Consider the following 25,648-nt stretch of genomic DNA (forward strand, 5'->3'; position numbering starts at 1 on the left):
GCCCCGACTAAAACTAACTCGAATTGTGCGGTCCGTGCGCACAAGCCCTTGCTTGTCCCCTCCCCTCTTGGGCTGGGCCTCATGTCGTCATAGGTGGGTGTTTGGTAAACGCTATTTATTGAATAGTACAGGTATATACATATATAAGTGTGCGTGTTATGAGGTGCTCGATCGTCGTCCAGCGAGCGGAGTGGTCCGTGAGAGTACCTTGTACCGGGTAGAGGGCACCCTGTCCCATCCCATCCCATCCAGTGTCGGCAACGTGGGCGTAATCGTATCTTGATATACAAAATACATGCGGCTGGTTACTGTAAATCCTCGTGACTTGCCTACGGTACAACCGGGAGTCTATCGCGACGATGCAACGTTGCGTGGGAGTTCGGGGCGTGGATCTCCCCCTTTGTTGGCCGACGATTTGCCGATGGAGGTTGGGCAACGAGAAAGGAGTGTTTGTTGGCTGGGTGGGATGATGAGTACGGGTACGGAACCAATAGGCGCACCTGAATTAGCCTCGTCACATGCGTCGCTTAAACGGGATTCCGAGCAGGGTGGTCGTTCCATAGGCAATGTATCAGGCAGGTCAGGGAAGTGTGTTGGAGCCATGCTCCTCGAGTTGATTCCAAGAGTACTAAGTTAATCAGTCTTGGAATTAGTCTTGTCAAAAAAAATGTAAACGCACTTACGGTGGAAGCCCTTGCCCCCGTCAGTCCAGAAAGAGAAGGCCAGGTTGCGGAGGGACCGATTAGTAAGCAGAGAAGCGATGGGCGGGCCGAACTGATGCGACGATCGTGTGAGAAATGCTATGAAAAGAAAGGGAATGGTAATGATAGGGGCGGGGTGTGCATAAGGGCAGGCTTCAGGTGCTCACGAAAAGGAATCCATTATAAAATCCAAATGGGAAAAAAGGGACCGAGAATGCAGGTAAAAGCAGAGTTTCTGGAATCGGTGCGAATTTGTAGTATCTGGAGGTAAGTATTAGGTACGCTCTAGAGAGTATATAGGCCCATAAGGTGATAGGATATTAATCGAGTGTGTGATGCCGGGTAACAGCGGTGACGTCGGCTGCAATGATCATCTTGTCTATAGAAGCATCAGCAAAGAGCGGTCATACAGCGTACCTGGACCTCACGCCTGCCCTAAAACCGTGCTTATCGCCCCGGTAAACCTGACTCAAAACAACGCAGACAGCGACGAGACAAGAGAGGGGACAAGGGCAAGTTCAAGTCGAACGAAAGCGACACGATTGGTGGGCGCTTATCACGTTACATTACCACTCCATTTTCTGCAATTCCCACCGACGACCACGCCCATCTCTCATCCATGGCGGCCCGCGTGTTTGTGAACCTGCCTGCGACGGCCTATGCGAGTGCTAATGGGGTTCCCATTGCCCGTGGACTAAACCTGGCTGCCCGTGCCGCTGCCGGAGCCCACCACCACGGCCATGGCCATGGACCCAGGAGCGACATCCCGCCTACCTGGGCATCCTCTGTCCGACTCTCTCCCGGAGGACTCGCATCCAAGACAACTGTATCCGGTGAGCCTGTGCATTAATTCACGCATTTATCTCACATTATTCAACGCCAATTCAGCCCTCCCGACTGCTCCCGGATCCTCCCGCCCAATGCACACATCCGCCGTCACAAAGCGTGACATCAACGTCCCCGACTTTAGCCCCTACCGCGCCAACTCTGACGAGTCCAACCGCGCCTTGTCCTATTTTATGATCGGCAGTTTGGGTGTCTTGTCCGCGACCGCTGCCAAATCTACCGTCACCGACTTTTTGGCCAGTATGTCCGCCTCGGCCGACGTTCTTGCCCTTGCCAAGGTCGAGGTCGACATGAACGCCATTCCAGAGGGGAAGAACGTTATTGTCAAGTGGCGTGGAAAGCCCGTGTTTATTAGGCATCGTACCCAAGACGAGATCAACGAGGCTAATTCGATCGACGTCAAGAGCTTGAGAGACCCCGAGTCGGATTCAGACAGGGCGAAGAAGCCAGAGTGGTTGGTCATGCTGGGTGTCTGCACTCATTTGGGTTGTGTACCTATTGGCGAGAGCGGTGATTATGGAGGATGGTAAGCCTCGAGTGTTTACATGCGCCTTCCTTGCTGACTTGAGCCCAGGTTCTGCCCCTGCCATGGTTCCCACTATGACATCTCTGGCCGCATTCGCAAGGGCCCAGCTCCTGTGCGTATTCCCCCCACTCCCACCCTGTTCATGGCTCTAACACTTTTCGTAGCTCAACTTGGAAGTACCCGCGTACGACTTCAACGAGGGCGAGGGCAAGATCATCATTGGATAGACCCATTCGTTTCTAAAATCCTGTATGCACATATGTGTATGCATACATAGTGTCGTTTCCTTCCCTAGGTCCTGAATATAAACCCTGGTAAATCACGATTATCGTATTGGCTTCCGGGTTCTCCCGATCAGGCACCCGGCAAAAGGGGAAAAAAAGCCAAGAGTTGTATATCGATTAACAAAAAAAAGAAAGAAAAGGTCATGCTACAGCCAAATGAGATCAAGTCCAACATACAACAAGTTTCATCAAATCACTAATTGGTATCTGTCCGTGTCGTACGTATCGTAGCCTCCCCGTTGTCTATGTCGATATTATTACCGCCTGGGTAAACTGGGGACCAACCGAATCCCACCCGTCGGTCCTTGGGGTGGTCCAAGCGTGCTCGTGCTCTGTCGATCCGTATCGTACCCAAATTCGCGACTGTCTCTTTCTCGTCCTGCTCCAACGAGGCTCATACTCTCCTCTCGATCCATTTCTCTATTCGGTGGATAATGTCGTTTCCCGCCAGACCTCGGAGGCGTCTCACCGCCATCGGGAGAACTCGACGAATGTTCGGGTAAAGAAGCAAGCGAATCTTGGCGCAGCGAGTACGGGTTATACCCGGGCTGAGTACGCGACATGTACCCTTGCTGTTGTTGGGACGCAAACGGATCGTCGTAAAGCGGCTGCTGTCTCGGACTCGCCGTTCGCTGGATGATATCGTCCAGCGGGAGATCCGGCTCTTGGCGATGATGGTCGTGGCCCTCTAGATCCCCTTCTCTAAACTGGATCGTCGTGCTCTTCTTGGGTATCGGATGATTCGCGTTGGAGTGCATCGATATCCTCTCGGCCGCATCTTCAGGCAAGGGAGGCACAGGATTATCAAACAACTGGTGTCGCTTCATATACGATACCGAAAGCGAAGGCAGCGTCTCCGTCTCGTCCCTCGACTCGGAATGACCGTGTGTCGCGCGTCTGGACCGGATCGTCGCGCGGGTAGAGCTGGCAATACTTCGCGCACGGACAATACTCCCAATCGCGCCAAAGCTGCCGCGGAGGGCGTCGATGCCTGGCTCTTCGATACCTGTCGCGTCGCCCTTTTCGGCGTCGGATGTCGGGCGGTTGGCGGCCAGGAGGATGGTCGTTTTGCGGTCGAGCCCTGCGAGCGTCGTTGGGTCCACTTTGGACATTTGCAGGATGGTGATTCCTGCGCCTGTAGATGCATGAAGTTAGGAAACGATCCGCGGGTGAGAGGCATGGACGAACAGATAACGAGGAAGCCCATGACCACTGTTATTATAGCTGTTGGCGTTGCAGCGAAACCTCGATAAAGAATCTGCTTGACTGTCAAAGGACCTCTGCTCGAGTGTGGATAATGGGTTACTTACGACGGACGTGACCAGCGTGCAGAATGTGAATATGACATAGTACGTAGGTGTGACTAACTCTCAAATTAGTATCTGTTTGGCAAGGCCTGCTCGGGCATGAGACCCACCCATGGCAGTGTTGAACAACGCCAAGGCAACGTTTAGATAATACACCTCCGTCACTATTGCCTCATCAGAACAAGCCAGACGGGAACAAGAGGAGACCTTACGGAGTGTGATAATTACGAAAATGAGTAGGAAATAGATAAACCAATAAGTAAACTTTGAGGATGGCGTTAGTTTTCCTGACTTTACAAGTCAAACGAGGATTCGTGCCTGGTTATCACCGCGAATACTTGTCACGATGCTTGCTCCCAGGCCTTGGGTACAGCTCACGGACAATCCACCAATCAAACTGCAGACAAGGATATACCAAATCATGTTCTTTTTCCCATATCTTGACACGCCGTCAGTGTGGTGTCAGAATTTAATCGTGGACAACACTTACTTGGGCGCGACGAAGAAAATGATGACGATGGATGCGGCAATGATCACTCCGCCATACACCAAGAACCCAACTGATACAAAGAGCTTCTCAAACTCTCTGATTTGCCCGATGGTATTTTCTTTGGGACCATTGAGCGCAATGATGACTGAACCGACCTGGTGAAATGAATAAGTGGGGGTGTGGGAATGGAGAATATTGACGTACGATGCAAAGGAAACACCCGACCCAACCAAAGAATGTTAGTTTTTCGTTGAGGAAAAAGGAAGAAAGGATTGCGCAGATGACAACGGAGAGCGCGCCTAATGGGGTCTGCAGGGTGAGGTGAGGCCGATGTGTGGAGTGGGAAGATGGGAGTAGGTATGACATACGACCACGATGGCTTCCACGAACGCGTAGGCTGGACACTGTTATCAGTACCAACGAGTGCGTGGAATAATGCAACATACCGGCAAAATTACATATTTCGCCCAAAATCATCATTATCATGCCCGTCCACCATAGGCCCTAGGATCGTGGTACATATCAATAGGGGGGTCAAGGAGGCATGCTCTGGGCTATATACCGATTTTAGGTAGGCTACGCCTTCGCCCGCTTCGTGACCTTGCTGGCTCTGTATCAGACCTGAAATCGAGTTGAGGTGGCGCAGAAACGTAAAGTGAGTCTAAGATCCCGTACCTTTCTAGCTCGGCCCAATGACGATCAGCACATGTACGCGCCAAGGCACTATCCACTCACTTTTTTAAACACAAAACTGGCACCGATAAGTAAACCGGAGACCACCGCCAGAATGATTCCTAATCGAGCAACATCAGTCTCCTAATCAAGTCCAGTCTGGTCGCTACCCACCAACGACTTTAAACTGCGGCGGCATCGTAAGTTCCGCGCTCGTCCCTGTCGTGGTGGCTGAAGCCACCGCCGAACTTGTTGTACTATTGCTCTCCATCGTCGTTCAGAATCCGGTTCTGAGCCCGGGTATGGGTGGAGAGATATATTGTGTATGTGGTCGTGATTGCGAAATCGAAATCAGGACCTTATTCGGTGTGGATAGCGCCGGGGGCCGCAGTCCGTTTGCATAGCCTTGATGACTAAGCTAGGAACTCTCGAACCACTTTCCCGTACACAAATCCGAGAACATCTCCTGCAAGTCGTCAATGCTATTCAAAACGGTACTTTACATACGGTGGCTTTCTGTAGCTAGCTAGAGGCATCGGTCGAGGCACTTAGATATTTAATGGTGTTCAGGCAAAGGTCTATGGTCCTAATTGACAAAATGATATGACACGTCTCGGCATTGTGAGTACGCGTATCGCAAGGGTTTGTTCGAGACAATCTGAAGACGTTTTACAATCCACACCATTCGGCTCCCGAAGCTCAGTAATTGGGTAAACTACTTCATGGTGATGTGCTTGGTACGAATACTAGAAGCAGCCCGCATTGATTTATGAGCATACATCCACCCATGACCATGGATCAAGCCAAATTCGATTGCCTCTTTTCAAATATAAATAAGAAACCTGACTCTATTCACTCACTATTCAACTTCAATGGTAGGTAATTTCACAAGAAGAAACGAGGTTCGAGGGTGTTGGGAGTTAGAAATACTGCTTTCGCCTATTATTTGGGTGCTCCGCACACTACCAGCTTTCAAATTTGTAGCCAGTGTTCTTCAACATCCTGAATGCGTGGCGAGGTTTTACTTTTTGAGCTGCCTTTGAGAAATGTTATCGTCTGACTTCTGGTGAAAACAACTAAGGCGACGGGTAACTCAATGTGTTCCAGCTTCTCGTAAACTGTTCGTCAAAGTGCCCTTCAATTCTTCTAACGACGAATAAAAAGTAATCGCAAAGCCAAATAACTTTGCCGCACCCTTAATGTGCAGAGCGTGCTCTTTATTTCCAATGAAAAGCTCGAACAGTGATCATCATGAGAATAAAAGGATAACCGTTTCGTCGGTCATTCGTATACCAACGTATCTCGCACGCTTCAACTTGGACGTAGCGTGAACTCCGCGAGTATAGGAAATCTGAATCCAAAAACTCAGAATCCACACCCAGATGTCACAGAGATGAGCTGAGGAAGCGGACTTATGCCAAGAACCGCCGGACTTTGCCAACACTCCGCATATAAGATGTGGCTCTTGTGTCCACAAAACCCCCACTTTGGGGTTCCGCCGTAATTGTCAAGGGTGTTTGTATCGTAAGTATGGTCATGATATCTGAATGAGAAGACCGTAAGCTCGTGTGGTATGATTCCGAGCTAACATGCCTGTTAGTCACATGCGTCAGGTATAGCATACGCACTATTTCGATATCCTCGCTCCGATGCATACATGTCTTCAAGATCAAATATATGCCTATTCGACAAAGGTGTGTGAGAGATATCCACCTGCAACCCTGAAATATGACAAAAGTCCATTTAATTTCAAGTGCGTGAGAAATACTCTCTTATTTCAAGCGTTCGCTGTAATGAATGCTAACAGATTGCAAGCGGTCATATACATAGGCCTAGAAGAAAGAATAATCCGTGTGTTGTGGTTAGATGTTGTAAATTTGATCATCAACCACGGAACTTGGCGCTAAGGAAATTTTGAGAAACGCCCCGGTGCTGTCTGATCACCACCTTGGTCGTGCATATCTATTGCCCAAAAAGCGACCACAGGAACCTCTCCTTGAGGCAACCCAATATTTATATATCGGCCACGGGCCTTCCAGGGGCCTATTCCCAAATTTGACGATCCTAATAGCTTGACTTATTGAATTCATCGAATTGCTCAGCTACCACCCTTGGAGCTACAAAGATGGCGACAAAAGGACTCAAAGCAATCGCTCCGGTTCCAACGGCGAACGACTTTCTGGATATTATACTGAGTAAAACTCAGCGTAAGACCCCAACGGTAAGTTGGCACATTTGGTTCATTTGCCACATGGTAGAACATGGAAGACATGTTCTACACGTCCGAAAGGTTACAAAATATTAGTATATGAAGCTATTGTATTTCACGCTCTCTAAGAATGGATTGTTTGATCTATATGATTGGTGCTGACCTCGTTTCGAATAGGTCATCCATAAAAACTTTAAAATAAGTCGTATTCGGAATTTTTACATGCGGAAAGTCAAATTCACCCAAGATTCGTTCGATGAGAAGTTGGGAGCTATCTTGAATGAATTCCCGATACTTGACGTACGCATTTTTTCTCTCGGTATAATTATACTCAAGTTGACACCTATAACCGACACACAGAATCTTCATCCATTCATGTCTTCGCTTCTCAACGTCCTATATGACAAGAACCACTATAAACTCGCTCTTGGCCAACTTAATACTGCTCGACACCTTATCTCTCAAGTCGCAAAGGACTACGTCCGCCTCCTTAAATTCGGAGACTCTCTATACAGGTGCAAACAGCTCAAAAGAGCGGCTTTGGGTCGTATGGCAACAATTATGCGTCGCCAAAAGGATCCATTGGCATATCTCGAGCAAGTCAGGCAGCATTTAGCGCGTTTACCAAGCATCGATCCAACCACGCGCACACTATTGGTCTGTGGATACCCGAATGTCGGCAAAAGCTCCTTCGTAAACAAGGTTACGCGAGCGGATGTCGACGTCCAGCCATATGCGTTCACTACAAAATCCTTGTTTGTCGGACATCTTGATTACAAGTACCTTCGATGGCAAGTCATCGATACACCGGGAATTCTGGACCATCCACTCGAAGAGATGAATACGATCGAAATGCAGAGCGTTACCGCCATGGCTCATCTACGGAGTGCGATTCTCTACTTTATGGACCTCAGTGAACGATGTGGCTACACCATCGAGGCCCAAGTTAAACTCTTTCATTCTATCAAGCCTTTGTTTTCCGGAAAACCGGTTGTGGTCGTAATCAACAAGATTGATGTTGTTCGACTAGATGACTTGAACGAGGAGCAGCGAGCTCTGGTCGATACCGTCATTACCCTTCCTGAAGTGAAGACAGTTCAAGTTAGCTGCTATACCGACGAGGGGGTCACTGAAGTCAAAACGACATCGTGTGATGCACTCCTTGCACACCGCGTGGAGTCCAAGCTCAGGGGTACCAAGATTAATACAGTGGTCAACCGCATTCACGTCGCTGTGCCAACCAAACGCGATGACAAGGAGCGTAAGCCCTTCATTCCAGATGTAGTCAAGGAGAGGAAGAAATATGATAAAGAAGACCCGGAGAGGATGAAGCTGGAGAAGGATTTGGAGGCAGAAGGTGGAGGAGCAGGTGTGTATAACATTGATATGAGAAGTAAGTTGCCCTTCACCTAGCTAGCATGAATAATGCTGAGGGACTGGCCGACGGTAAAACAGAAAACTGGATCCTTCAAGACGAATCATGGAAATACGATGTCATGCCAGAGATCTGGGAAGGCAGGAACGTCGCCGACTTCATCGATCCAGATATCGAAGCCAAACTTGCCGCCCTCGAAGCTGAAGAGGAGAAGCTCGAGGCAGAAGGCTTTTACGATAGCGAGGAAGAAATAGTAAGCAATGCAATTTTTCGGTGGGGAAATCATGCCAATTTACCGCAAACTAGTTTGACTCGGACGACGAGCGGGAGGCCGAAGAATTACTTAAAATGCAGAAAGCAAAACTTTCTCATCATGCCAAATCGAACTTTAAATCCCGGCCCATCATGCCCCGTACTGGCGCACACCGAACCATGAGTGGAATGGCTAAAGCTCTGACTGCCGCAGGCTATGACCCTAGTCGAATTGAAGAACGGGCCGCAATCCTGGCTAAGGCAGCGAGGGCCAAAGAGGCTATTGGGAAAAGGAAGCGCGATGAAGATATGGAAGTGGATTCAGATGGAGAGGGGCAAGATGTTTCGGATGGAATGGACATTGACGAAGGCGAGAGCCCGAAGAAAGTCAAGACCAACCTCGGCACTTCTAAGCGTGCCCCCAAGACCGATAGGCAATTTGCGGGTCTCAAGAACGCGGAACAAGCCGAGAAGGCAATCAAGTTGCGAAACCTGGGACAACGAGAGAGGAACATGCATGCAAGAGCCGGAGAAAGTGATCGTGCAATCAAGGTTAAGATGGTATGTAAATTGCATCTCGTGGTTTGGTACAAGTATTTAAATTCAATCTACAGCCAAAACACTTGTATGCTGGTAAAAGGAAGGCGGGGAAGACTGATAGACGATGATTTTGTATTTCTTGCAATTTGTGTATTCAGGTGTTCTTTTTTATGGATGAATGCTTACTATTCTACAGAAACGTGATCAAGTATGACTATGTACTAGTGGTATGGCTATTATTCTATGACTCTCCTTGAGCACAAATAGATCTGATAAAGCGGGGGGGGGACCCAATAAGTACCCAGTATTATCTCGCCTGAGCTGCGCCTTAAGACCGTACAAACAAAAACAAAGATTGATTCATTTTCCTTTTCCTTTTTTAACTGAAAGAGAATAGATGTAGGATATAGAATTTGTCTAAACAGAGGGACGAACATCTATTTATTTTGGGGACTGTGTATATCGCTTTAGTACCTTGCGAGCCGGATCGGCTCCTCTTACCCCACAGGACTTGAGCATCCGTTGCATCTTCTCCGGAGTCTTGTCGTTGGTCGGGCGACGGACGAGCGTCAAGGCGACTCTCGACAAACGCGAATCCACACCCAAAGGTTCGAGCACCTGTATACGCCATTGTCGAAGTGCAAGGGATAGAATGGGTACAATCTTATCAGAGGGACTAGCAGCCTCAGCGCAGGCTTCTGCCGTTGCCTCCGACTCACGAGAGTGGGTGTCACGAGAACCTGTAGTATAACCCCATTTCTTGAGCTCCACCAACCGTCTGGCCTTGATTTCGTTCGCGATCCGTTCCTCCAGCTCGCGCTCCGATGGTCGGCGACCGGGGGGGTAGCGAGCAAGTTGACTGATGGTCTCGTGAGGCGTCATGTCCAACCAGCCGTGCCCAGCAGCAATCATTCGTCTAATAAAATGACGATGCAGATATGAAAACATTCGGGAGATGTAAGTGGCCGAACGGGTATAACGCTGATACTGTGTTAGGAGGTACTCGATCAACCGAGGGTCATTGGCTGGAGCGTTATCCAAGACATTTTGGGCGTGTCGACGGAAAGTATCTTCAAGTCGGAGATAGGGACCGTAATCAACTTGATCTGATACAGAGTCTGATTCCGGGGGAGTGAAGTCGCGCTGTTTACCCGCAGAATTGGATGGAGGCCTGCTAAAGAGCTGCAAGGAAGCCAGGCGTGCCAATGCATGTCCCGCAGCGCCTGACACACTTCGTCCCCTGGGAGAAGTAGTGCTGAGATTATAAAGCGTAGTGTATATATGGGAGTAGTACTCGGCGTCGATTCGAGCAGGCTCTCCGTTTGGCGTTGAAGCACTCAGGATGTGACAGAGAGCCGGTTCGACAAATGCCCAGATCTGATCCAAGCTGCCTGAAACCGGCGCAGGCCCAGGTATTCTCAGTATTCTCCCATAATATGGGTCATAATGGGAAGACGATGCCACAGAACTGTCCCCCTCAGCATCGTCGAAGACTGTCATCGTTGCATGCAAAATCTTGCTATATCACGTGACACGAGTCAACCTACAGTACCACGAAATTAGAAATAAAATTTCCCAGATGGCAGAAGTACTGAACGTTGATAGAATCGACTCGGTTTCAGAGCTCCGTCCGCATGATAACTATGCGGTGGGTAGTGTACTAACTCTATGCTTTCGAGGTATGTTAGAATATACAACCCGGAGCTAAGCGACTTGTAAGGTTAGCTGATGGTCCTTCCATTCTTTACCAGCCTACTTAGACTGGACGACCATCCAGTTATTGAGCCTCGGAAAATTAACTTGTAATAAGCCACTAAGTACAGTATATAAATGGGTTTCTGTTGTCCGAATTTATTAATTACAGCGGCCCGTTTTCTGAATTCGCGAACACGTGAGCAGGCTGGGATGCAATTGAAATATTATAAATTGGCAACAACGGCGGTGTTGGCTAGCAGTCGGGCTACCCGGTAGATCGGCAAAGCTGTGCAGCTTTGATACCGAATTAAAAGGACAACATATACAAGCGAAACTCTTGGCTTGCAGCCTCCATAACCACAGTTGATCAACAGCTACTGAATCGCTTAGGCTAAAGTATAGAACAATCAAGTTGATGGAAACACTCCCACCATACGAATCTTCTAGTCATACAAATGACATAGATCCTCCTCCGACAACCTCGTCGTTGGAAAGTGGTCGCACTGTCGAAATTGTGGAGGGCGGAGTCGTCGGGGGAAGTGGTGTGCGCCTCCCCTTATCTTCTCGGGAGCGTGTTAACTTTGATCGAAAGGTGTGCGCGCGACTTCGACAGTTTGGTCCGTACGTTCGAACTGGTATTTTGGGTTATGGTGGTGTCCAAACAAGGTGTGAATCTACAGTATAACACACAATGCAACCAGGTTGATGCGCATGTATAATTTGTGTACAGGACCGAAACGTTTTGCCCACCAGAGCATATTTACCAGTCAGCGGCGTCACAGTTAGATGTACTTTTACCCGCACTTTCAAACGGCACTCTTCCTGCCACCACGGCGCTGCGAACCATTACTATACGCCTCGATCTTCCAATACCAGATGCATTGTGGATAAATGAGACGCTACGCACAGGCGCAGTCCAAGGAAGGGATACTCTTTGTCGAGCTTATAGAAGCTGGCTATCCCATTTTACAGCCAAGAAGATGGAGTTGGCATTACTCGAAACTGCAGAATGGATAACAGGCAGACTCGCAATAGAAGGGTTTTTGGTGTTGGAAGAGTGGTGGGACCCTAAGCGTAGCTTACTCAGATTAACTGTACGGTGCTAGGGAGGATTGTCTGGTCAGAGTCAATGTTTTCGCTGCTGTGGTCGCATGTGCATATGTACGCTGTCCCATTATTTAAAACACAACAAGAGTATATCATACGCACAGAGGCATATATATAAGCAGATTAATATTCAATTTCCTCGGGGACCAAAATTCTTCACGATCAAAATGCTCATGCGAGTAAGCGTCAAATGATAGAATGCCCCAACTGATTTATGCAGCTATCTATTGGACCGACCACTACTATCCTCTCGTCGAACCAACTAAACTCAAGACTGTTGTTGGCCTTGCCCCTCGCCTCCACCCTGCCTTGCAGCCCTCATTCTCAAAAGCATAACGACGAGTTGTGCAGCAAGACCTATCCTACGTCTTCCATCCGTCACGGGTCCAGGTAGCTCTGATGCTTCGTCGGAAGGCTCAGATTGGAAGAGAAGTCTTACGAGGGTGCGTAAGGGTAAATCAATAACTGCGGTAGTTGGGGGGAACGACGCCGTAGATGTATGGACATGCCGAGTTCGATTTTCTATAACATCTCGATAACCCGCTCTTGTCGTCCGGAGTTGTGACTGTCGCGATCCTAGGCAATGGAAAGTCAGAAGGCCACACATGGTCACAATACTGAGCTTACTCCGCTCACTACGTCTGCTTCGTGGCTTTGGCGTTGTGGTAGCTTGCAGAGATGGAACAGGGAGTGGGGGCGTAAATAAAGGATCAGGTACCTCGGGTTTCCACCGAGCAGTTTCGTATGAGATCGTCAACTGTACTATCTGGAATAATAGCAGTAGTAGGTCGATGGCCAACGTGTGTGCAGAGTGGGTAGGGACCCCTTTCGATAAAATATCTGGTCAATGATTTTTTTTTTTTTACGAAACAAGACTTGAGGCATACCTTGCCCAACAAAATCGAGCAGAACACCACTACCTTGGGCTATCCCTCCAAAAATATGACGGAGAAGGGGTCCCGCCGTAATGAGCAGTAGAATTATCACATGGAAGCGCAAAGGATAGGTCGGTTGTACGTCCCTTAGCACGGTAATCTAAATCGGTATTTTAGTTGAGTAGGTCAAGAAGATAATGGAACTTACTAACTCGGTACTGCGCAACGAGTCGGGCAATCAAGGCCGTCAGGCTTGGTGCCAGTAGATATGAATAAGAAATGTATACATATGAGAGCCGATCGAGCTTTACGTAAATTTAGTTGTCTACTCCATCGGTTCTAAAAGGCGGCTTACGGACTGGAGAAGGTGACTGCGCTGAGCGTGGTAGAACATGGGAATATTGACCTCGGCGCTTACGCGTGACCCTGATGTGGCGGTGCATACAAATCAATCTTGAGCTTTGCTTACAGCATTGATCATGATCAATCAAGAAGATCATCACTGGAATGAGGCATCCATCTTTCCAACCTAGATATAACTTATAGTTACATCCTTTCACTGTGTAGGCTGTGTTTATGTAAGCTATGCACATCTTAAGTTTCAAAAGCTCACACTTCAAACCCCCATACATATACAGCAGGCCACAAATCAAATGGGACATGTGACTGTGATACAGGAAAGTAGTCATTGCTTGAAAATGGTTAAGATATGTAGAATACATCTACTGATAAAAACACATTACTATGCAGATGATACATCCAAGTGCAAAATATGAGAGAGATTGGATAAGTGCAGCTGTAGATATGAACCAATATGTGATTGTGAGTGTCCCATTTGTTTTGCCAATTGTACTTGAAAAGTCAGTGTCCTGTAAATTTTGTGATCCAGAGCCATTTCCTGGACAATTTTTGTCAAACAAAAAGTGCAGAAGGACTGAGAGCTAGGCCTAGAGTCTATTTGCAGAATATTGGCACTCAAAACAAAGCCCATGCTACTAAAACCAGCTAACTTCAAGAGTTCACATCCTCACCCCCTCTTGCCGTGCTACTCTATAACAAGCAAGTGAAATAACCCAAGATGCTACTGACACATATAGAGAGAGGTAATAAGTGTATGTGCCTGAATATAACAGAATTTGAGGAATAAAAAAATGCATGAGAGGCTGTTATAGAGTAGCACAGCAAGAGGGGGTGAGGATGTGAACTCTTGAAGTTAGCTGGTTTTAGTAGCATGGGCTTTGTTTTGAGTGCCAATATTCTGCAAATAGACTCTAGGCCTAGCTCTCAGTCCTTCTGCACTTTTTGTTTGACAAAAATTGTCCAGGAAATGGCTCTGGATCACAAAATTTACAGGACACTGACTTTTCAAGTACAATTGGCAAAACAAATGGGACACTCACAATCACATATTGGTTCATATCTACAGCTGCACTTATCCAATCTCTCTCATATTTTGCACTTGGATGTATCATCTGCATAGTAATGTGTTTTTATCAGTAGATGTATTCTACATATCTTAACCATTTTCAAGCAATGACTACTTTCCTGTATCACAGTCACATGTCCCATTTGATTTGTGGCCCACTGTATATGGCTATGCAGTAGCAGAGCCGTGTAGCATTTATGTTGTCCAAATCCATTGCATACAAAGCTTATTAAATATCTTTAGAATATTCGAAATTAAGTACCATATAACCTATCCCCAACCCCCGGCTCACATGTACATATCTCCTTTCCTATACACAAAAGCTCGTATCTGACTACTTTAGACATTTATGGTACACACAAATAAACCCATTATTAAAAGTTCAGTTCACTACTGTTAAACCAGCTTACCGCCATGAAGATGGAGCTAGGGAGTATTCCGATTTCCCCTCTTCCACAAGCCAAACCCTCGACCTGGCCTATTGGACGACTGGCCGTCCGTACCTGCCGAGCTCTGTACCCCAGGCGGACTTCCCGTACCGCCTGGATGCTGTGCCTCATGTCTTCTGGACAGACTCACGCTTTGACGTTGGAGGTCACTGGCCTCACGGAGGGCATCCAGTTGTTCTTGCAGTAACTTGACTTCCAATTCCTTATCGCGCTTGAACCTCCCCAGCTGTTCCTGGGCACGTCTGTCGCGCTCCCTAATAGCTTCTTGCAGCTCTTCCTCGAGCTCCATTTTTTCACGCTGTTGGCGTTCCAACCGCTTTCTTAAGTTCTGGTCGACAAGGGCTCCAGCTTCGGTCTCGTCTAATGGGAGTTGTCGAATCGCTAGTTCTTCTTGAAGCGCAAGCATTACAGGGGCGCAATTCAACAGGAGGCCAAGAACCGCTCGTGCTGACTCAGGGCCAGTACCTCCGCGCCTAGCTACCTTGGCACCATCAAGGATTGCACTCCGGAAATATTCACTTTTGAGTTGGTTCTCGCGAACCTCCTGTTGAGGGTCTCGAGGGATGGACCACATGTTTGTTACGATCACAGCATTGCGCATCGCCTGAGAGCCGCATATCTTTTGGAACAGACTCAGGGCCCGTACCGATGCTCCATTCATCCGGTTATCAGTAATACGATGGATATACACAACTCCCGTAATTGGTTGATTTTGAACGTGCCTGGAGTAGGTTAACCCTCATCAAGAGCAGAAGTATAAACCACTCACAAACGCAACAAAAATTCGGAGATTGAGCGAAGTATTTCTGTATCTGTCAATGTTGTGTCGTCAAACCCAGGTGTATCGAAGATTTGTACGGCTCGGTCATTGATAAAGAACACAGGGCCTGCTTGAACTGCTTTGGTGCAGGATGGGAGATCATGACCAATTTGAAGATTGCTTCCGCTAGCATCATTGACGAACTTTGGGATAACGAGACTTTGAGAGTTAGATAGAGGCTGCAGGTCAGTATTGTCCTTCCATACCGAAGTCTTCCCAACCCCAGTTCCGCCAAACACACTGGAAGTGATCAGGCTATGTCAACAAGGCGTGGATTACATCCATATACATTTGCTGAAACTCACATGACTCGCAGTGGCTCTGTTGCTCGTATTTGAGCTCCAGGAACCCTCAGAATATGCTGTGTCGTCATCAGATACTAAGGGGATCGAGGGATGGTGGAGGGGCTGATAAGTGTTACCAATGGTGCAAGCGTTGTGTCTAAGTGGTTTATAGACCAGATGTTGCGTGATGGTGTGTGTTATATATCTGCGTATTTAAGTGACTTTATAGGAAGTATTGGTTGGGTGCACCGGGGGATCCAGTTTGCTCATCGATATTTAGACTGCTCATCGATCCCCCTGAATTATAGTGAAACACTTACGTGGGGTGAATCTTAAATCAGGTGCGTTGACAAGATTCTGCCTTTCTCCGATCTATAGAAGCTTTCTGTCTAGAAGGGTTCTCGGATTTGGACCGAGACCTCGAGGCCAGATAGCCACTTTGCTACGGACAGCCATGGCAGTAATAACGAAGCCATTTATATGTGGCTTGGGGAGTTCCGGTATATTGGTAAACAACTCAAAAAGAGCTCCTTTTCATACCTGTTTGAGGTAAATATCTAGTGTGACAGTGGTAGCGCTGAATAGCAGCACTCAAATTTGATGAGGTGTGGTAAACGTGTGGGATACACGCATTTGAGGCGCCAAGGAATCTCTTCTCGCCCTTCAGATAGCAGACCCTGTGTATGCGCATCGCACGATGAACACATGGTGCTCTTCGACCTCTGCTGACTCATTGTGAACGTGTACGAGCTAGTGAGATTGGGCTTAGGGTAGGGACCACTGATATATATCGGCTCGTCTTCCCAAAACTGTACCTGCACTTTTCGAGGTTAAGCTATTAAATTCCCCCCCCCTCCTCCTCTAACTTACTTCTGAACCGGGTCAATATGAATCGATTCGTGCATTCCAATGTATCTGATCATGAGCCCCATTATATCGCGTAAGTCTTTTATGTCTCCTCAGGACTCTTGGTTGGTATCCTAAGTATATTCAGCATGTATGGTGGGACTGGAGTAGGGAAGAGCACGGCATGTACACATAAGAAATGCAGCAGTACTTTAGCTAAGGAAGTTGCACTTAGTTTGTGAACGACGCGAGCGGGACCGAAAGTATGCCCGTCGGACACGATCTACCATCATGTACCAATCAGGTGGTAGCATCCGAGACCTTCACTATTGATGGACAAGAGATGGTACTCTTCGATACTCCTGGGTTCGACGATACGACCATATCGGACGCAGACACACTAAAACGAATCGCTGAGTTTCTTGAGACGATGTAAGGAGTACCAATCCACTTAAGTCGCGGGCTATTTGATCCGAGTATACCTCTCATCATTCTTCAGGTATCGCCGAGGTATTAAATTGAAAGGAATAGTTTACCTTCACAGGATCACCGACATGCGTATGACGGGAGCTTCTGCACGGACGTATCGACTTCTGCGCAGTCTGTGTGGCTCGAAAAATCTTGCGAATGTTGTGATTGTCACAAACATGTGGTCCGACCCTCCCACTGAAGACGAAATTCTACGTGAGCAGCAGCTGCGGTCTAATTTTTTCAAGTCGGCACTGGAAGATGGCGCCCAACTGTTGCGCCGTGAGCATCTTGGTCAAACATCGGCCCATGAAGTCCTAAGAACCTTACTACCAAAGGCTGCAATGCATCCACAGCTCCCAGTAGAGTTGAGCGAGGGTATACCCTTGCAGGATACCGAAGCTGGGCGCATTGTCAGAGCAGAAATCGAGGCCAAATTATCCAAGCAAGATGAGGAACTCCAAGAATTGCGAGATGAGATCCGAGCTATGGTTGTAGACAGAAATTTGAAAGCGGAGAGAGAATTGGATGAGTATCGTGGACGGAAGGAGAGGGAGATGTCGCTGCTTCGACAACAGCTCGCCTCACTTACCGTAGAAATTGAGGAAGGGAGAAAGTTCTGGGAGGGCCAATTTGAAGACATGCGAACGCGGCGCATACAAGCGATGCGATTAGCTGAAGAACAAAGTAAGTCGATTGGTTGGCATGGCATCGCGCGTGTTTTCTGACGTCTTTCAGATGACATTGGTCGCTTTTCCACCACGGGGAAAGACTATTAATGCTATCTTGCAGAACATCAAAGACACGAACTTGTATTATATTGATACCACCATTGTAACCAGTTGATGCTACTGTGATGCTATTGAGTCATGGGCTGTATACCGAAGCAAGGGAGCAATCAGGCATTTACAGTGAATAATATTGTGCCTATCGCGTTGAGGATCATGTAGCTACAAGAACGTATTAAACATAGCAATTCGTCCACTCGCCCCTTTGCGGTATAGCGAGGCGCTTGCGAACGATCCCAGAAGAAGCTTCGACATGACACCGAGTGGACACATGAGACCTATCCGGTTTCCCAGAGCCCTTCGCCTGACTGACTCGTGTACCCGGAAAGACGTGGTTAGTATTCTGCACTCATTACCCACATATGATCACAACTCTGGATCTGGGAAGGAAAGGCCAGATTCAGTCACCGAGTTAATGCAGCCTGTTTACCGAGCCAGTTGGTGACCTCATGTTGCTGCACCATTAAACAATTATGGTATCGGATATCTAGTAAGTAGTTATCGGGGTGGCCGCGTGCCTGGGTATTGTATCAACGAGGTGAGTGTATTCTGAGGTCCACACGACGGCTGGCCTGCATGTTACCTGCTACTCATGTCACACGTTGCGTATTGGTAGTACCACGATGAGTCCACGCGGCCCCGCGGTAAGTTTCAGTCAACTGCACTGCCCAGGATGGTGCTGGTTCGTTTACCTTACCCAAAGCTGATCCCAGCTATAAGTGTAAGAGGTGAGTTTCTCCCTGCCACCAACTAAATTCCCCTTCATAACGCGGGAAGGTTTTTTGGTCGGGAGAAGCGCTATATAGCATTCTGTAACTCTACTCCGCGCAGATCCATAATGAATGCCATTGGAGCGCCAGAACGACCGATACTGATTGCGTAGGTCCTCTTTGTATCTTATCAAATGTGTCATACTTAACCAGACAATTCCAACCATTGCGGGTGACTCAGCTTATTTGGGGCAACGGGTGTAGGGAAGTCGAGTGTTAGTCGATATGTTATATATTCCCTTACTGGATTTCGCTGAGACTTATCCTTAGTTTGCCAATGATGCCAGTGGGGGGATTTGGGGGTGGGGAGGGGGTTGAACTCTTGGACAAAAACCGTTCAAAAGAGTCCTACTTTTCAAATTGATGGCCGCAATGTAGTTCTGTTAGATACACCAGGGTTCGATGATGAGGAAATTTCCGACGTTGGAACTTTGAAGCGAATTGCCGGCTATCTCAGTGCAAAGTGAGTTATGCATGTACTATAATTCAGATAGGGAAACTAACATAGTGTAGTTACGATCAAGGTCAAATACTTTCCGGAATCATTTACCTCCACCGTATCACCGATAACAGGATGGGAGGAGCAAATGCTAGAACCTTCAACCTATTTCGGAAAATGTGTGGCACCCAGACCCTGAAGAACGTCATAATTGCAACAAATATGTGGTCCAATCCACCGACCGATACTCAGGCGAGGCGAGAACAGCAATTAGAGACTGATTTTTTCAAGGAAGCACTGGACGGCGGGGCCCGTATGTTTCGTCGTGAGACTCAAGGCCGCGAGTCTGCGCACCGGATTATTCGGCAACTGATCGGACAAGCGCCATTACCAATGCGTATCGACGTTGAAACCGTCGATGAAAACAGGGCTCTCCATGAGACAGAAGCTGGACAGGCCATCGAGGTTCGATTATTGGAACGCGTCAACCAACAGCAGGAGGCCATTGAAGAAGCACGTAGGGAACTTGCCCATGCAAATCTGGAGGGGGCCCGAGCAGCAGCTAATATCCGGGCCGAGGTCGAGAGAGAAGAGAGGGAAATGGCGGAGCTGAGGCAGCAGATTGATTCACTAAGACGAGGTATGGAAGAGGAGCGACGGGATTACTGGAGGCGACTTGAAGCGGAGAGAGCACAGTTTGCGGAGGACCAAGGAACACGGAGACGATTGGGATTCAGAAGGAAACTAAGAGAGTTCTTGGGGCTTGGCCAGAAGCGGAACGCATATTGATCATTGCAGCGTACCACTGGGCCTCTCCGTATGATGTATTGTGTGATGTCAACGTAGTATTTTGTACATTATTGAACTTGTTTACGATCATCGTGCCTGACACTAAGACACTCAAACCATTCTATAAGCTGCTTGAAATTATGAACTTTTCGTCAGGGTTAGAGAGTCCCATAGGCTCAAGTATACATTGTAGGTACTATTCATTGGATTTCAGGAATCTGGCCTGTGTTTTTTAAAGTTGGGCCGGGATTGGTTGATAGGATCTTGAATAACTTGTTTTTCGAGAGTACTTTGCGCATTTGAGTTGCCAGACAGCGTATCATCATCACTCGGGTTTAACTCTAGAGACAGCTCAAGGTTTATATCTGGGCGCTGAGTAGAGATATGCATTATGTCCCACTCGGGACTCGGTATCCGAGATCGATCCGGCCGCGTCGAAATGTTAAACCGGGGAGGATCACTCCCTTTCGATCCTTCGATATCTCGCGCTTGTGATGAAATGGGGATAGGATCGCTTGAGAGATTCCCATCTGTAGCGCTATCAAGAGGCAAAGTAACGGACTTTTGACCACTTGAATAAAATGGCCTGTTGAACGCCTCATACAATCGGCGGACTTTAGTGGGACCGAATCCAGGGCAGAGTTGCATGTCTTCAGTCGCTGCATGTGCTATGTTCGAGAAAGACTGGAGAAGACTTAGGTATGTAAATACACCAGACTTAGAAACACGGGCTCACCCCAAAGTTCGTCTTCAGGGTCATTACGTCGGTTTTGTTTACACCTCGGACAGTTGTGAGTGCTGCACGTAACACCGATTGATAGTCATTGTCTACTCTCTCCTTGATAATTTGATGAGACTTAAACTCGTATAATTTGTATGTGGCGAGGTATTGTCCAACCTCCTCCGCTCTGCAGAAGCTATTGAGGCAAGGCAAGGTGGAGGATGGGGTTGTACTCACGACCAAGCAACCATAACAGTAATTCCATTGAGTAAACACGCCTATGCCTATGGTTAGTTTGTTTCAATCGTAATCAGCGGATCCCAGATCTATACCTTGGTAAGCTCTTTAATCGAGCTCTGGTGTTCGGACTTCGGAGCGGTTAGAAAAAAGCAGGCGAATGGTGACATGCTACTGACCACATCGCACAAGATTAGAAGGATTCGATTGTCGTAGTTCTTCCCGAGCTTTTCGAATCTACTAAAGATATACTGAGGGTGCAAATGATGATACTTCAAACTTCAAATCCAGATTAATTATACCAGATAGCCTCGTCAATAAAGTTTCACAGGCATACCTTAGATATAATACTCCTGTGGTAGAGCCAACCTGATAGTCCACGATTATATCGTTGTTGTACTCCCAGGGGATACCCTTGACGTGGTCGAGAATCGGGTTTCCTTTCTACACAAATCAGTTTGGAAGTTGGGGGTCAAGATTATGACACTCACCTGTCTTTTATGAACAAGAATAGCATTTCCTATTGTACTTTTTGCGGCCTTTGCCGTGAGAGTATCAGATGCTAGGGATGGAGGTGCTCGATTTTTAGGATCCCTCGGTACGTCACTCATGGCGGATCGAACACACTGAAGCAAGTCACATGACTAGAACCCGCCAATCTTCCGTACTTTACAATTACAACCTCGGTACCATCGGGCGAAGGCAGAGTGAGTGTCGTGAGGTAAAATGCTCCGACATTGAACCCTGTGTTACATATAGTCTGGTTGCCGAGTAATTAGTCCGCCGGCAAGTGGTCACCAGGACAGTAAAGCGAGAAACCTCCGTAAGGGGCAGCGCACTAGGCTTCTTGCAGGTCAACTTGGCTTCGTTTTAGTTGAGAGTGCGGGGTCCGTATGTCATCTCACGATAATTTCTCCATTGAACGTAACTTGTGATCAAAGCCAATTCATATTTTGTCATCCACCCAAGGCCACTGAGCAACGCATATAATCCGACATTCCACCCTAAATCTTCACATGAATCAAAACAACTTCTTGATATCCTATTACGGTGTTATCGCTACCATGTGCCTTGGTAGAGGGAGGAGGGCAGTATATAAACTCAAGAATCTCTGCAAGAGTCCCCAGACCTTCTCGCATCTGGTATTCTCGTTCAACATGATTAAGTCCTCTTTCGCAACTTCGATATTCTTAGCTAGCCTCGGGCTAGTTCTGGCTCACGGTGGTGTCACTAGTATTGCCATAGGTGGTAAAACATACCAAGGGTAGGCTACTTTATAGAGCGGACGAATAAGCGAATTGATGGCCGTCATCTAGTTGGCAGCCCTTCCTTGGAGCATCCAACCAAGCGACAGCTGGCCGTCCTTACTCCAGTTATGACCCAATACTCAATCCTGTTGCATCTACAATGCACTGCAATGATGATGGGACTGCCGGTTCCAATCAGCAGACGCTAACCATTGCAGGTACATATGAACAATTTTGATTAGCGATACAAGAGACTGATATTGATATGCATGTTACAATTAGCTGGACAGACGATTACTTCCATATTTCTCAGTGGACTCATGCTGAGGGTCCTTACACAGTCTATCTTGCCGCTTGTCCTGATGCAGGTTGCACAAGTGTGAATACTGCGACGGCCAAATGGGTAAGAACGGTGTCACTTCTGTACCACGACCGGTCGCTAACACTTGTTTCGAATCTCTTAGTTCAAGATATACGAACTCGGCCTCATTAGTGGAACCGTATACACTGGAAAATGGGCCAACGGACTTCTTATGGCCAATCTGAAATGGGATACGGCCATCCCATCGAACTTGAAACCAGGAAATTACTTGATTCGCTGGGAGACGCTTGCACTTCACCAATCCAATACGCCTCAATTCTACCCCGAGTGTGCACAACTGCAGGTTACTGGCAGTGGCACCGCTTTCCCTACTAGCGAGTACTTGGTTTCCATTCCAGGCGCATGGAAAGGTAGGACAAATACTCTTTTGTATGGAATAACTAATTGAAGTTTAAAATTACGCAGCATCCGATCCTGGTGTGACAATTGATGTGAGATAATCGGACGGCCTTGTCTTCTTCCAAGGGCCATACTAACCCACATGTGTTCCAGATTTACGGTGAAGCTGCCAAGACCCAAACAACATACATCATTCCCGGGCCTCGTATTTATCCAGGTTTCACTGGGGTTAACAACACCACGCCCGTTACTTCCTCTGCACCCAACACGACACCCACCACCACGGCTGCCCCGATTACTACCACAGCTGCACCCCCTACGACTACCACCCCATCGACCGGTGGAGCTGCTCAGTACGCCCAGTGTGGTGGCAAAGGCTGGACGGTGCGTTTCGACCATAATTGCAAGAAAAGATATATTGACAGTCCCTTTTTGAATTATAAAGGGCGCAACAGCCTGCGTCTCTCCGTATAAATGTACCTTACTAAATGAGGTGAGCTTACATTGCACATATCACATAAGCTTGTGTAATGACTGTGGATCGTTTAGTATTACTCTCAATGCCTCTGAGTTATATAATCCACCTGGCACCGATATACTGAGCTCTCTTCAGCTCTGCTTCACACACATTTACTTTTGTAACTTAATTCACAAACACGTATACTGTTTCCGGATGATGTGAGAGACACTAAAGACAATCAAATCCGAAATTTTCTGATATGTTCAAATTTACACAAGTAATTGGCCAATGATGTCAAGTCTCCAGTTTCTCACCCTTCAGGTTTGCTACGTTGAGATACCAGTTGAGAACATTACTGGTATATGCGCCAAACACTCACCATCCGCGGGAACTCTGAACGACGTCTCTAATTCACAGTCTTTTAACACTGCTCTCTCACCGATTTGACACAATCGGCTAACGATGCAATTGTCGAGTTTTGCCCTGAAAATATGTATAAGTAAGATTCCGCCAGGTGTTCCCAAGGCTCCATACCCATCCAAGATCTCAACGTGATCCATCACCACACATCCCTGGATCTTGACGTTTTTCCCAATTCGACAATGCTCACCAATAACCGAGCGCTTGATGGATGCTCTCTCGCCCACTGTGGCGTTGTTGGGAATGATTGAGTCACCGACAGCCGAAGGCTTCCCGCCACGCCCAGAGTGAGACTTGGAAGTGATCTGGGCAAGGACCTAGAAAAGCCCGTCAGAAAACGATGAATTATAGCTCAGGAAGAGCATTGTCTTGTCAACCTGACGATTGAGTTCCATGTATCCTGGTATAGTGTTTCCTCTACCGGAAAATCCGTCCTTGGCACGATGTAAGACATACGCAGTGCGCAGGGGCTTACTGCCCATTGATTTGGGGACCTCTGGCGTGACCTCTTCATCATATGGCTGCGGGATTTCGGATGAGGTTGGTGAGGTGATGATCATCCCTGTCACGAGGTCTCGTTCCACATGGGTCGTGGCATGTAACATGGCAAGTTTTAACACTGGGTCTTGGGGCTTAAGCGCTACACACGAAAGTTCATTAATATTCGGGACCGAACAAATCAGGTCTTACCCGTGTTCCAGCGATCGCGCTTGCTCTTTCGGTACCCGAGCTTGCAAAGCCAAGGTAGCACCTCCTCACGGAAGGACAAAAGGCCGGGATGTTCCCGTAATATCCCCAAGACAGATCGACGCAGGACATACACGTGTGAATCCAAGTATCGAGTGGTGAATCGTGTGTTGGGAAATCTAATCGGCCGGATTATACAAACAGTTGCGGATAGATGAATAAGAAACTAGTACTCTGCCGTCAAACCCATATGAATTTCTAGGTCGTCATCGTCATCGTTATCACCATCAACATATAATAAGGTATTGCTCATCTCGTCGGCCCCGACCACAAGCTTGGGACCTGTTGTCAAGTTAATTTCGGGAACACATATCAGAGCGCGCACACCTTTATCCTTGCCATCCGCAGGTATTTGCCTCTCGTACAAGAGGGCCGCCGCTATGGGCTCGTTTACATCCTCCCGAAATGCGTTGAGAAGCGCAGTCAACGACAGGCCGGGCGGCGGCATAAAATCGCAAGGCAGGATAACCACGTCTAGCTAAAATGACGCAGTAAGTCAAGTTTGAAACCAAGAGTGAGGGTGACATGCCTTGATGTGTCTTCGATGGCACGCAGTACTTCTGCGGTACCGGAGATTGATACATCGTCCTCATCCACACTCTTGAGTTCCAACCGCATATTGGAATATTCGGCTCGATGTAAATGATGTGAGATTTCTTGCTTGAGGACCGAGGACAAACCACAAGAACATCTATGCGCAGTTATTTCATATGATGTTGGGCACCCAGCCACCAAGATGGACGAACCAGAGATACCGCAGTCCTCCACCCAATGGAGTATGTACGAGATCATCGGACGATTACCGACGGGCAACAGGGCTTTGGCTGCCGTATTTCCACTGACATTATTGGTAAGGGGCTGGAGGCTGTGGCATAGGTGAATAAATTATATTCAAAGTATTTATTAAGTACTCACTTGGCACCATGTCCAGCCAATACCACAACCTGGAATTCACGCGCGCGTGGAGCTGGATTCTCGAGTTGATCGTCAGCTAGCATAGTTGGCGGTCGAAATTAGAGTGACTCAATAAGCGCTGGTGTGTCAGCTTAATGTTTATCCAAGCGCCCGGTATCCGGCGGAAAAGAAAGAAATCGTCTATTACCAAACATACCGGGTGGGATCGACAGCACGTGTCGC

The 25,648-nt window shown here is 47.7% G+C and overlaps 10 protein-coding genes across 10 annotated transcripts; 4 read left to right on the forward strand and 6 right to left on the reverse strand.

Annotated features, from left to right (window-relative positions):
• Window positions 1–1,320: 1,320 nt before the first annotated feature.
• On the forward strand, window positions 1,321–2,300 carry RhiXN_06820 (ubiquinol-cytochrome C reductase iron-sulfur subunit; the record flags this gene model as incomplete). The annotated part of the gene is made up of 4 exons (XM_043326636.1): window positions 1,321–1,534; window positions 1,590–2,073; window positions 2,122–2,185; window positions 2,238–2,300. The coding sequence occupies 4 exons, from the start codon at window positions 1,321–1,323 to the stop codon at window positions 2,298–2,300; spliced, it is 825 nt and encodes a 274-aa protein (XP_043182068.1).
• Window positions 2,301–2,614: 314 nt separating this feature from the next.
• RhiXN_06821 (Magnesium transporter NIPA) lies at window positions 2,615–5,097 on the reverse strand (the record flags this gene model as incomplete). The annotated part of the gene is made up of 14 exons (XM_043326637.1): window positions 2,615–3,492; window positions 3,546–3,615; window positions 3,668–3,720; window positions 3,775–3,828; window positions 3,877–3,928; window positions 4,043–4,103; window positions 4,155–4,309; window positions 4,359–4,463; window positions 4,523–4,551; window positions 4,601–4,658; window positions 4,717–4,775; window positions 4,830–4,833; window positions 4,890–4,948; window positions 5,001–5,097. The coding sequence occupies 14 exons, from the start codon at window positions 5,095–5,097 to the stop codon at window positions 2,615–2,617; spliced, it is 1,734 nt and encodes a 577-aa protein (XP_043182069.1).
• Window positions 5,098–6,951: 1,854 nt separating this feature from the next.
• Window positions 6,952–9,330, forward strand: RhiXN_06822 (nucleolar GTP-binding protein 1; the record flags this gene model as incomplete). Its single annotated transcript, XM_043326638.1, has 6 exons — window positions 6,952–7,047; window positions 7,213–7,335; window positions 7,396–8,428; window positions 8,491–8,663; window positions 8,717–9,223; window positions 9,277–9,330. 6 exons carry the CDS (start codon window positions 6,952–6,954, stop codon window positions 9,328–9,330), a joined length of 1,986 nt encoding a protein of 661 aa, XP_043182070.1.
• A 313-nt stretch (window positions 9,331–9,643) lies between these two features.
• On the reverse strand, window positions 9,644–10,702 carry RhiXN_06823 (cullin family; the record flags this gene model as incomplete). Its single annotated transcript, XM_043326639.1, has 1 exon — window positions 9,644–10,702. The coding sequence occupies one exon, from the start codon at window positions 10,700–10,702 to the stop codon at window positions 9,644–9,646; it is 1,059 nt and encodes a 352-aa protein (XP_043182071.1).
• A 1,570-nt stretch (window positions 10,703–12,272) lies between these two features.
• RhiXN_06824 (uncharacterized protein) lies at window positions 12,273–13,273 on the reverse strand (the record flags this gene model as incomplete). The annotated part of the gene is made up of 5 exons (XM_043326640.1): window positions 12,273–12,580; window positions 12,641–12,829; window positions 12,892–13,039; window positions 13,092–13,184; window positions 13,235–13,273. The coding sequence occupies 5 exons, from the start codon at window positions 13,271–13,273 to the stop codon at window positions 12,273–12,275; spliced, it is 777 nt and encodes a 258-aa protein (XP_043182072.1).
• Window positions 13,274–14,731: 1,458 nt separating this feature from the next.
• Window positions 14,732–15,947, reverse strand: RhiXN_06825 (uncharacterized protein; the record flags this gene model as incomplete). The annotated part of the gene is made up of 3 exons (XM_043326641.1): window positions 14,732–15,476; window positions 15,524–15,814; window positions 15,880–15,947. The coding sequence occupies 3 exons, from the start codon at window positions 15,945–15,947 to the stop codon at window positions 14,732–14,734; spliced, it is 1,104 nt and encodes a 367-aa protein (XP_043182073.1).
• A 1,022-nt stretch (window positions 15,948–16,969) lies between these two features.
• Window positions 16,970–19,958, forward strand: RhiXN_06826 (uncharacterized protein; the record flags this gene model as incomplete). The annotated part of the gene is made up of 4 exons (XM_043326642.1): window positions 16,970–17,136; window positions 17,204–17,859; window positions 19,109–19,193; window positions 19,244–19,958. 4 exons carry the CDS (start codon window positions 16,970–16,972, stop codon window positions 19,956–19,958), a joined length of 1,623 nt encoding a protein of 540 aa, XP_043182074.1.
• Window positions 19,959–20,168: 210 nt separating this feature from the next.
• Window positions 20,169–21,527, reverse strand: RhiXN_06827 (DNA excision repair protein ERCC-1; the record flags this gene model as incomplete). Its single annotated transcript, XM_043326643.1, has 7 exons — window positions 20,169–20,642; window positions 20,695–20,866; window positions 20,917–20,957; window positions 21,012–21,047; window positions 21,096–21,195; window positions 21,254–21,360; window positions 21,408–21,527. The coding sequence occupies 7 exons, from the start codon at window positions 21,525–21,527 to the stop codon at window positions 20,169–20,171; spliced, it is 1,050 nt and encodes a 349-aa protein (XP_043182075.1).
• A 546-nt stretch (window positions 21,528–22,073) lies between these two features.
• Window positions 22,074–23,372, forward strand: RhiXN_06828 (glycoside hydrolase family 61 protein; the record flags this gene model as incomplete). The annotated part of the gene is made up of 7 exons (XM_043326644.1): window positions 22,074–22,180; window positions 22,233–22,381; window positions 22,505–22,566; window positions 22,628–22,895; window positions 22,951–22,976; window positions 23,038–23,268; window positions 23,340–23,372. The coding sequence occupies 7 exons, from the start codon at window positions 22,074–22,076 to the stop codon at window positions 23,370–23,372; spliced, it is 876 nt and encodes a 291-aa protein (XP_043182076.1).
• Window positions 23,373–23,661: 289 nt separating this feature from the next.
• RhiXN_06829 (translation initiation factor eIF-2B gamma subunit) lies at window positions 23,662–25,509 on the reverse strand (the record flags this gene model as incomplete). The annotated part of the gene is made up of 11 exons (XM_043326645.1): window positions 23,662–23,670; window positions 23,724–23,750; window positions 23,806–23,827; window positions 23,879–24,081; window positions 24,142–24,404; window positions 24,455–24,630; window positions 24,685–24,793; window positions 24,839–24,989; window positions 25,192–25,202; window positions 25,258–25,376; window positions 25,427–25,509. 11 exons carry the CDS (start codon window positions 25,507–25,509, stop codon window positions 23,662–23,664), a joined length of 1,173 nt encoding a protein of 390 aa, XP_043182077.1.
• Between the last annotated feature and the right edge of the window lie 139 nt (window positions 25,510–25,648).

This window comes from Rhizoctonia solani, chromosome 7 (assembly GCF_016906535.1).
Source record: "Rhizoctonia solani chromosome 7, complete sequence".
Classification (NCBI taxonomy): domain Eukaryota; kingdom Fungi; phylum Basidiomycota; class Agaricomycetes; order Cantharellales; family Ceratobasidiaceae; genus Rhizoctonia; species Rhizoctonia solani.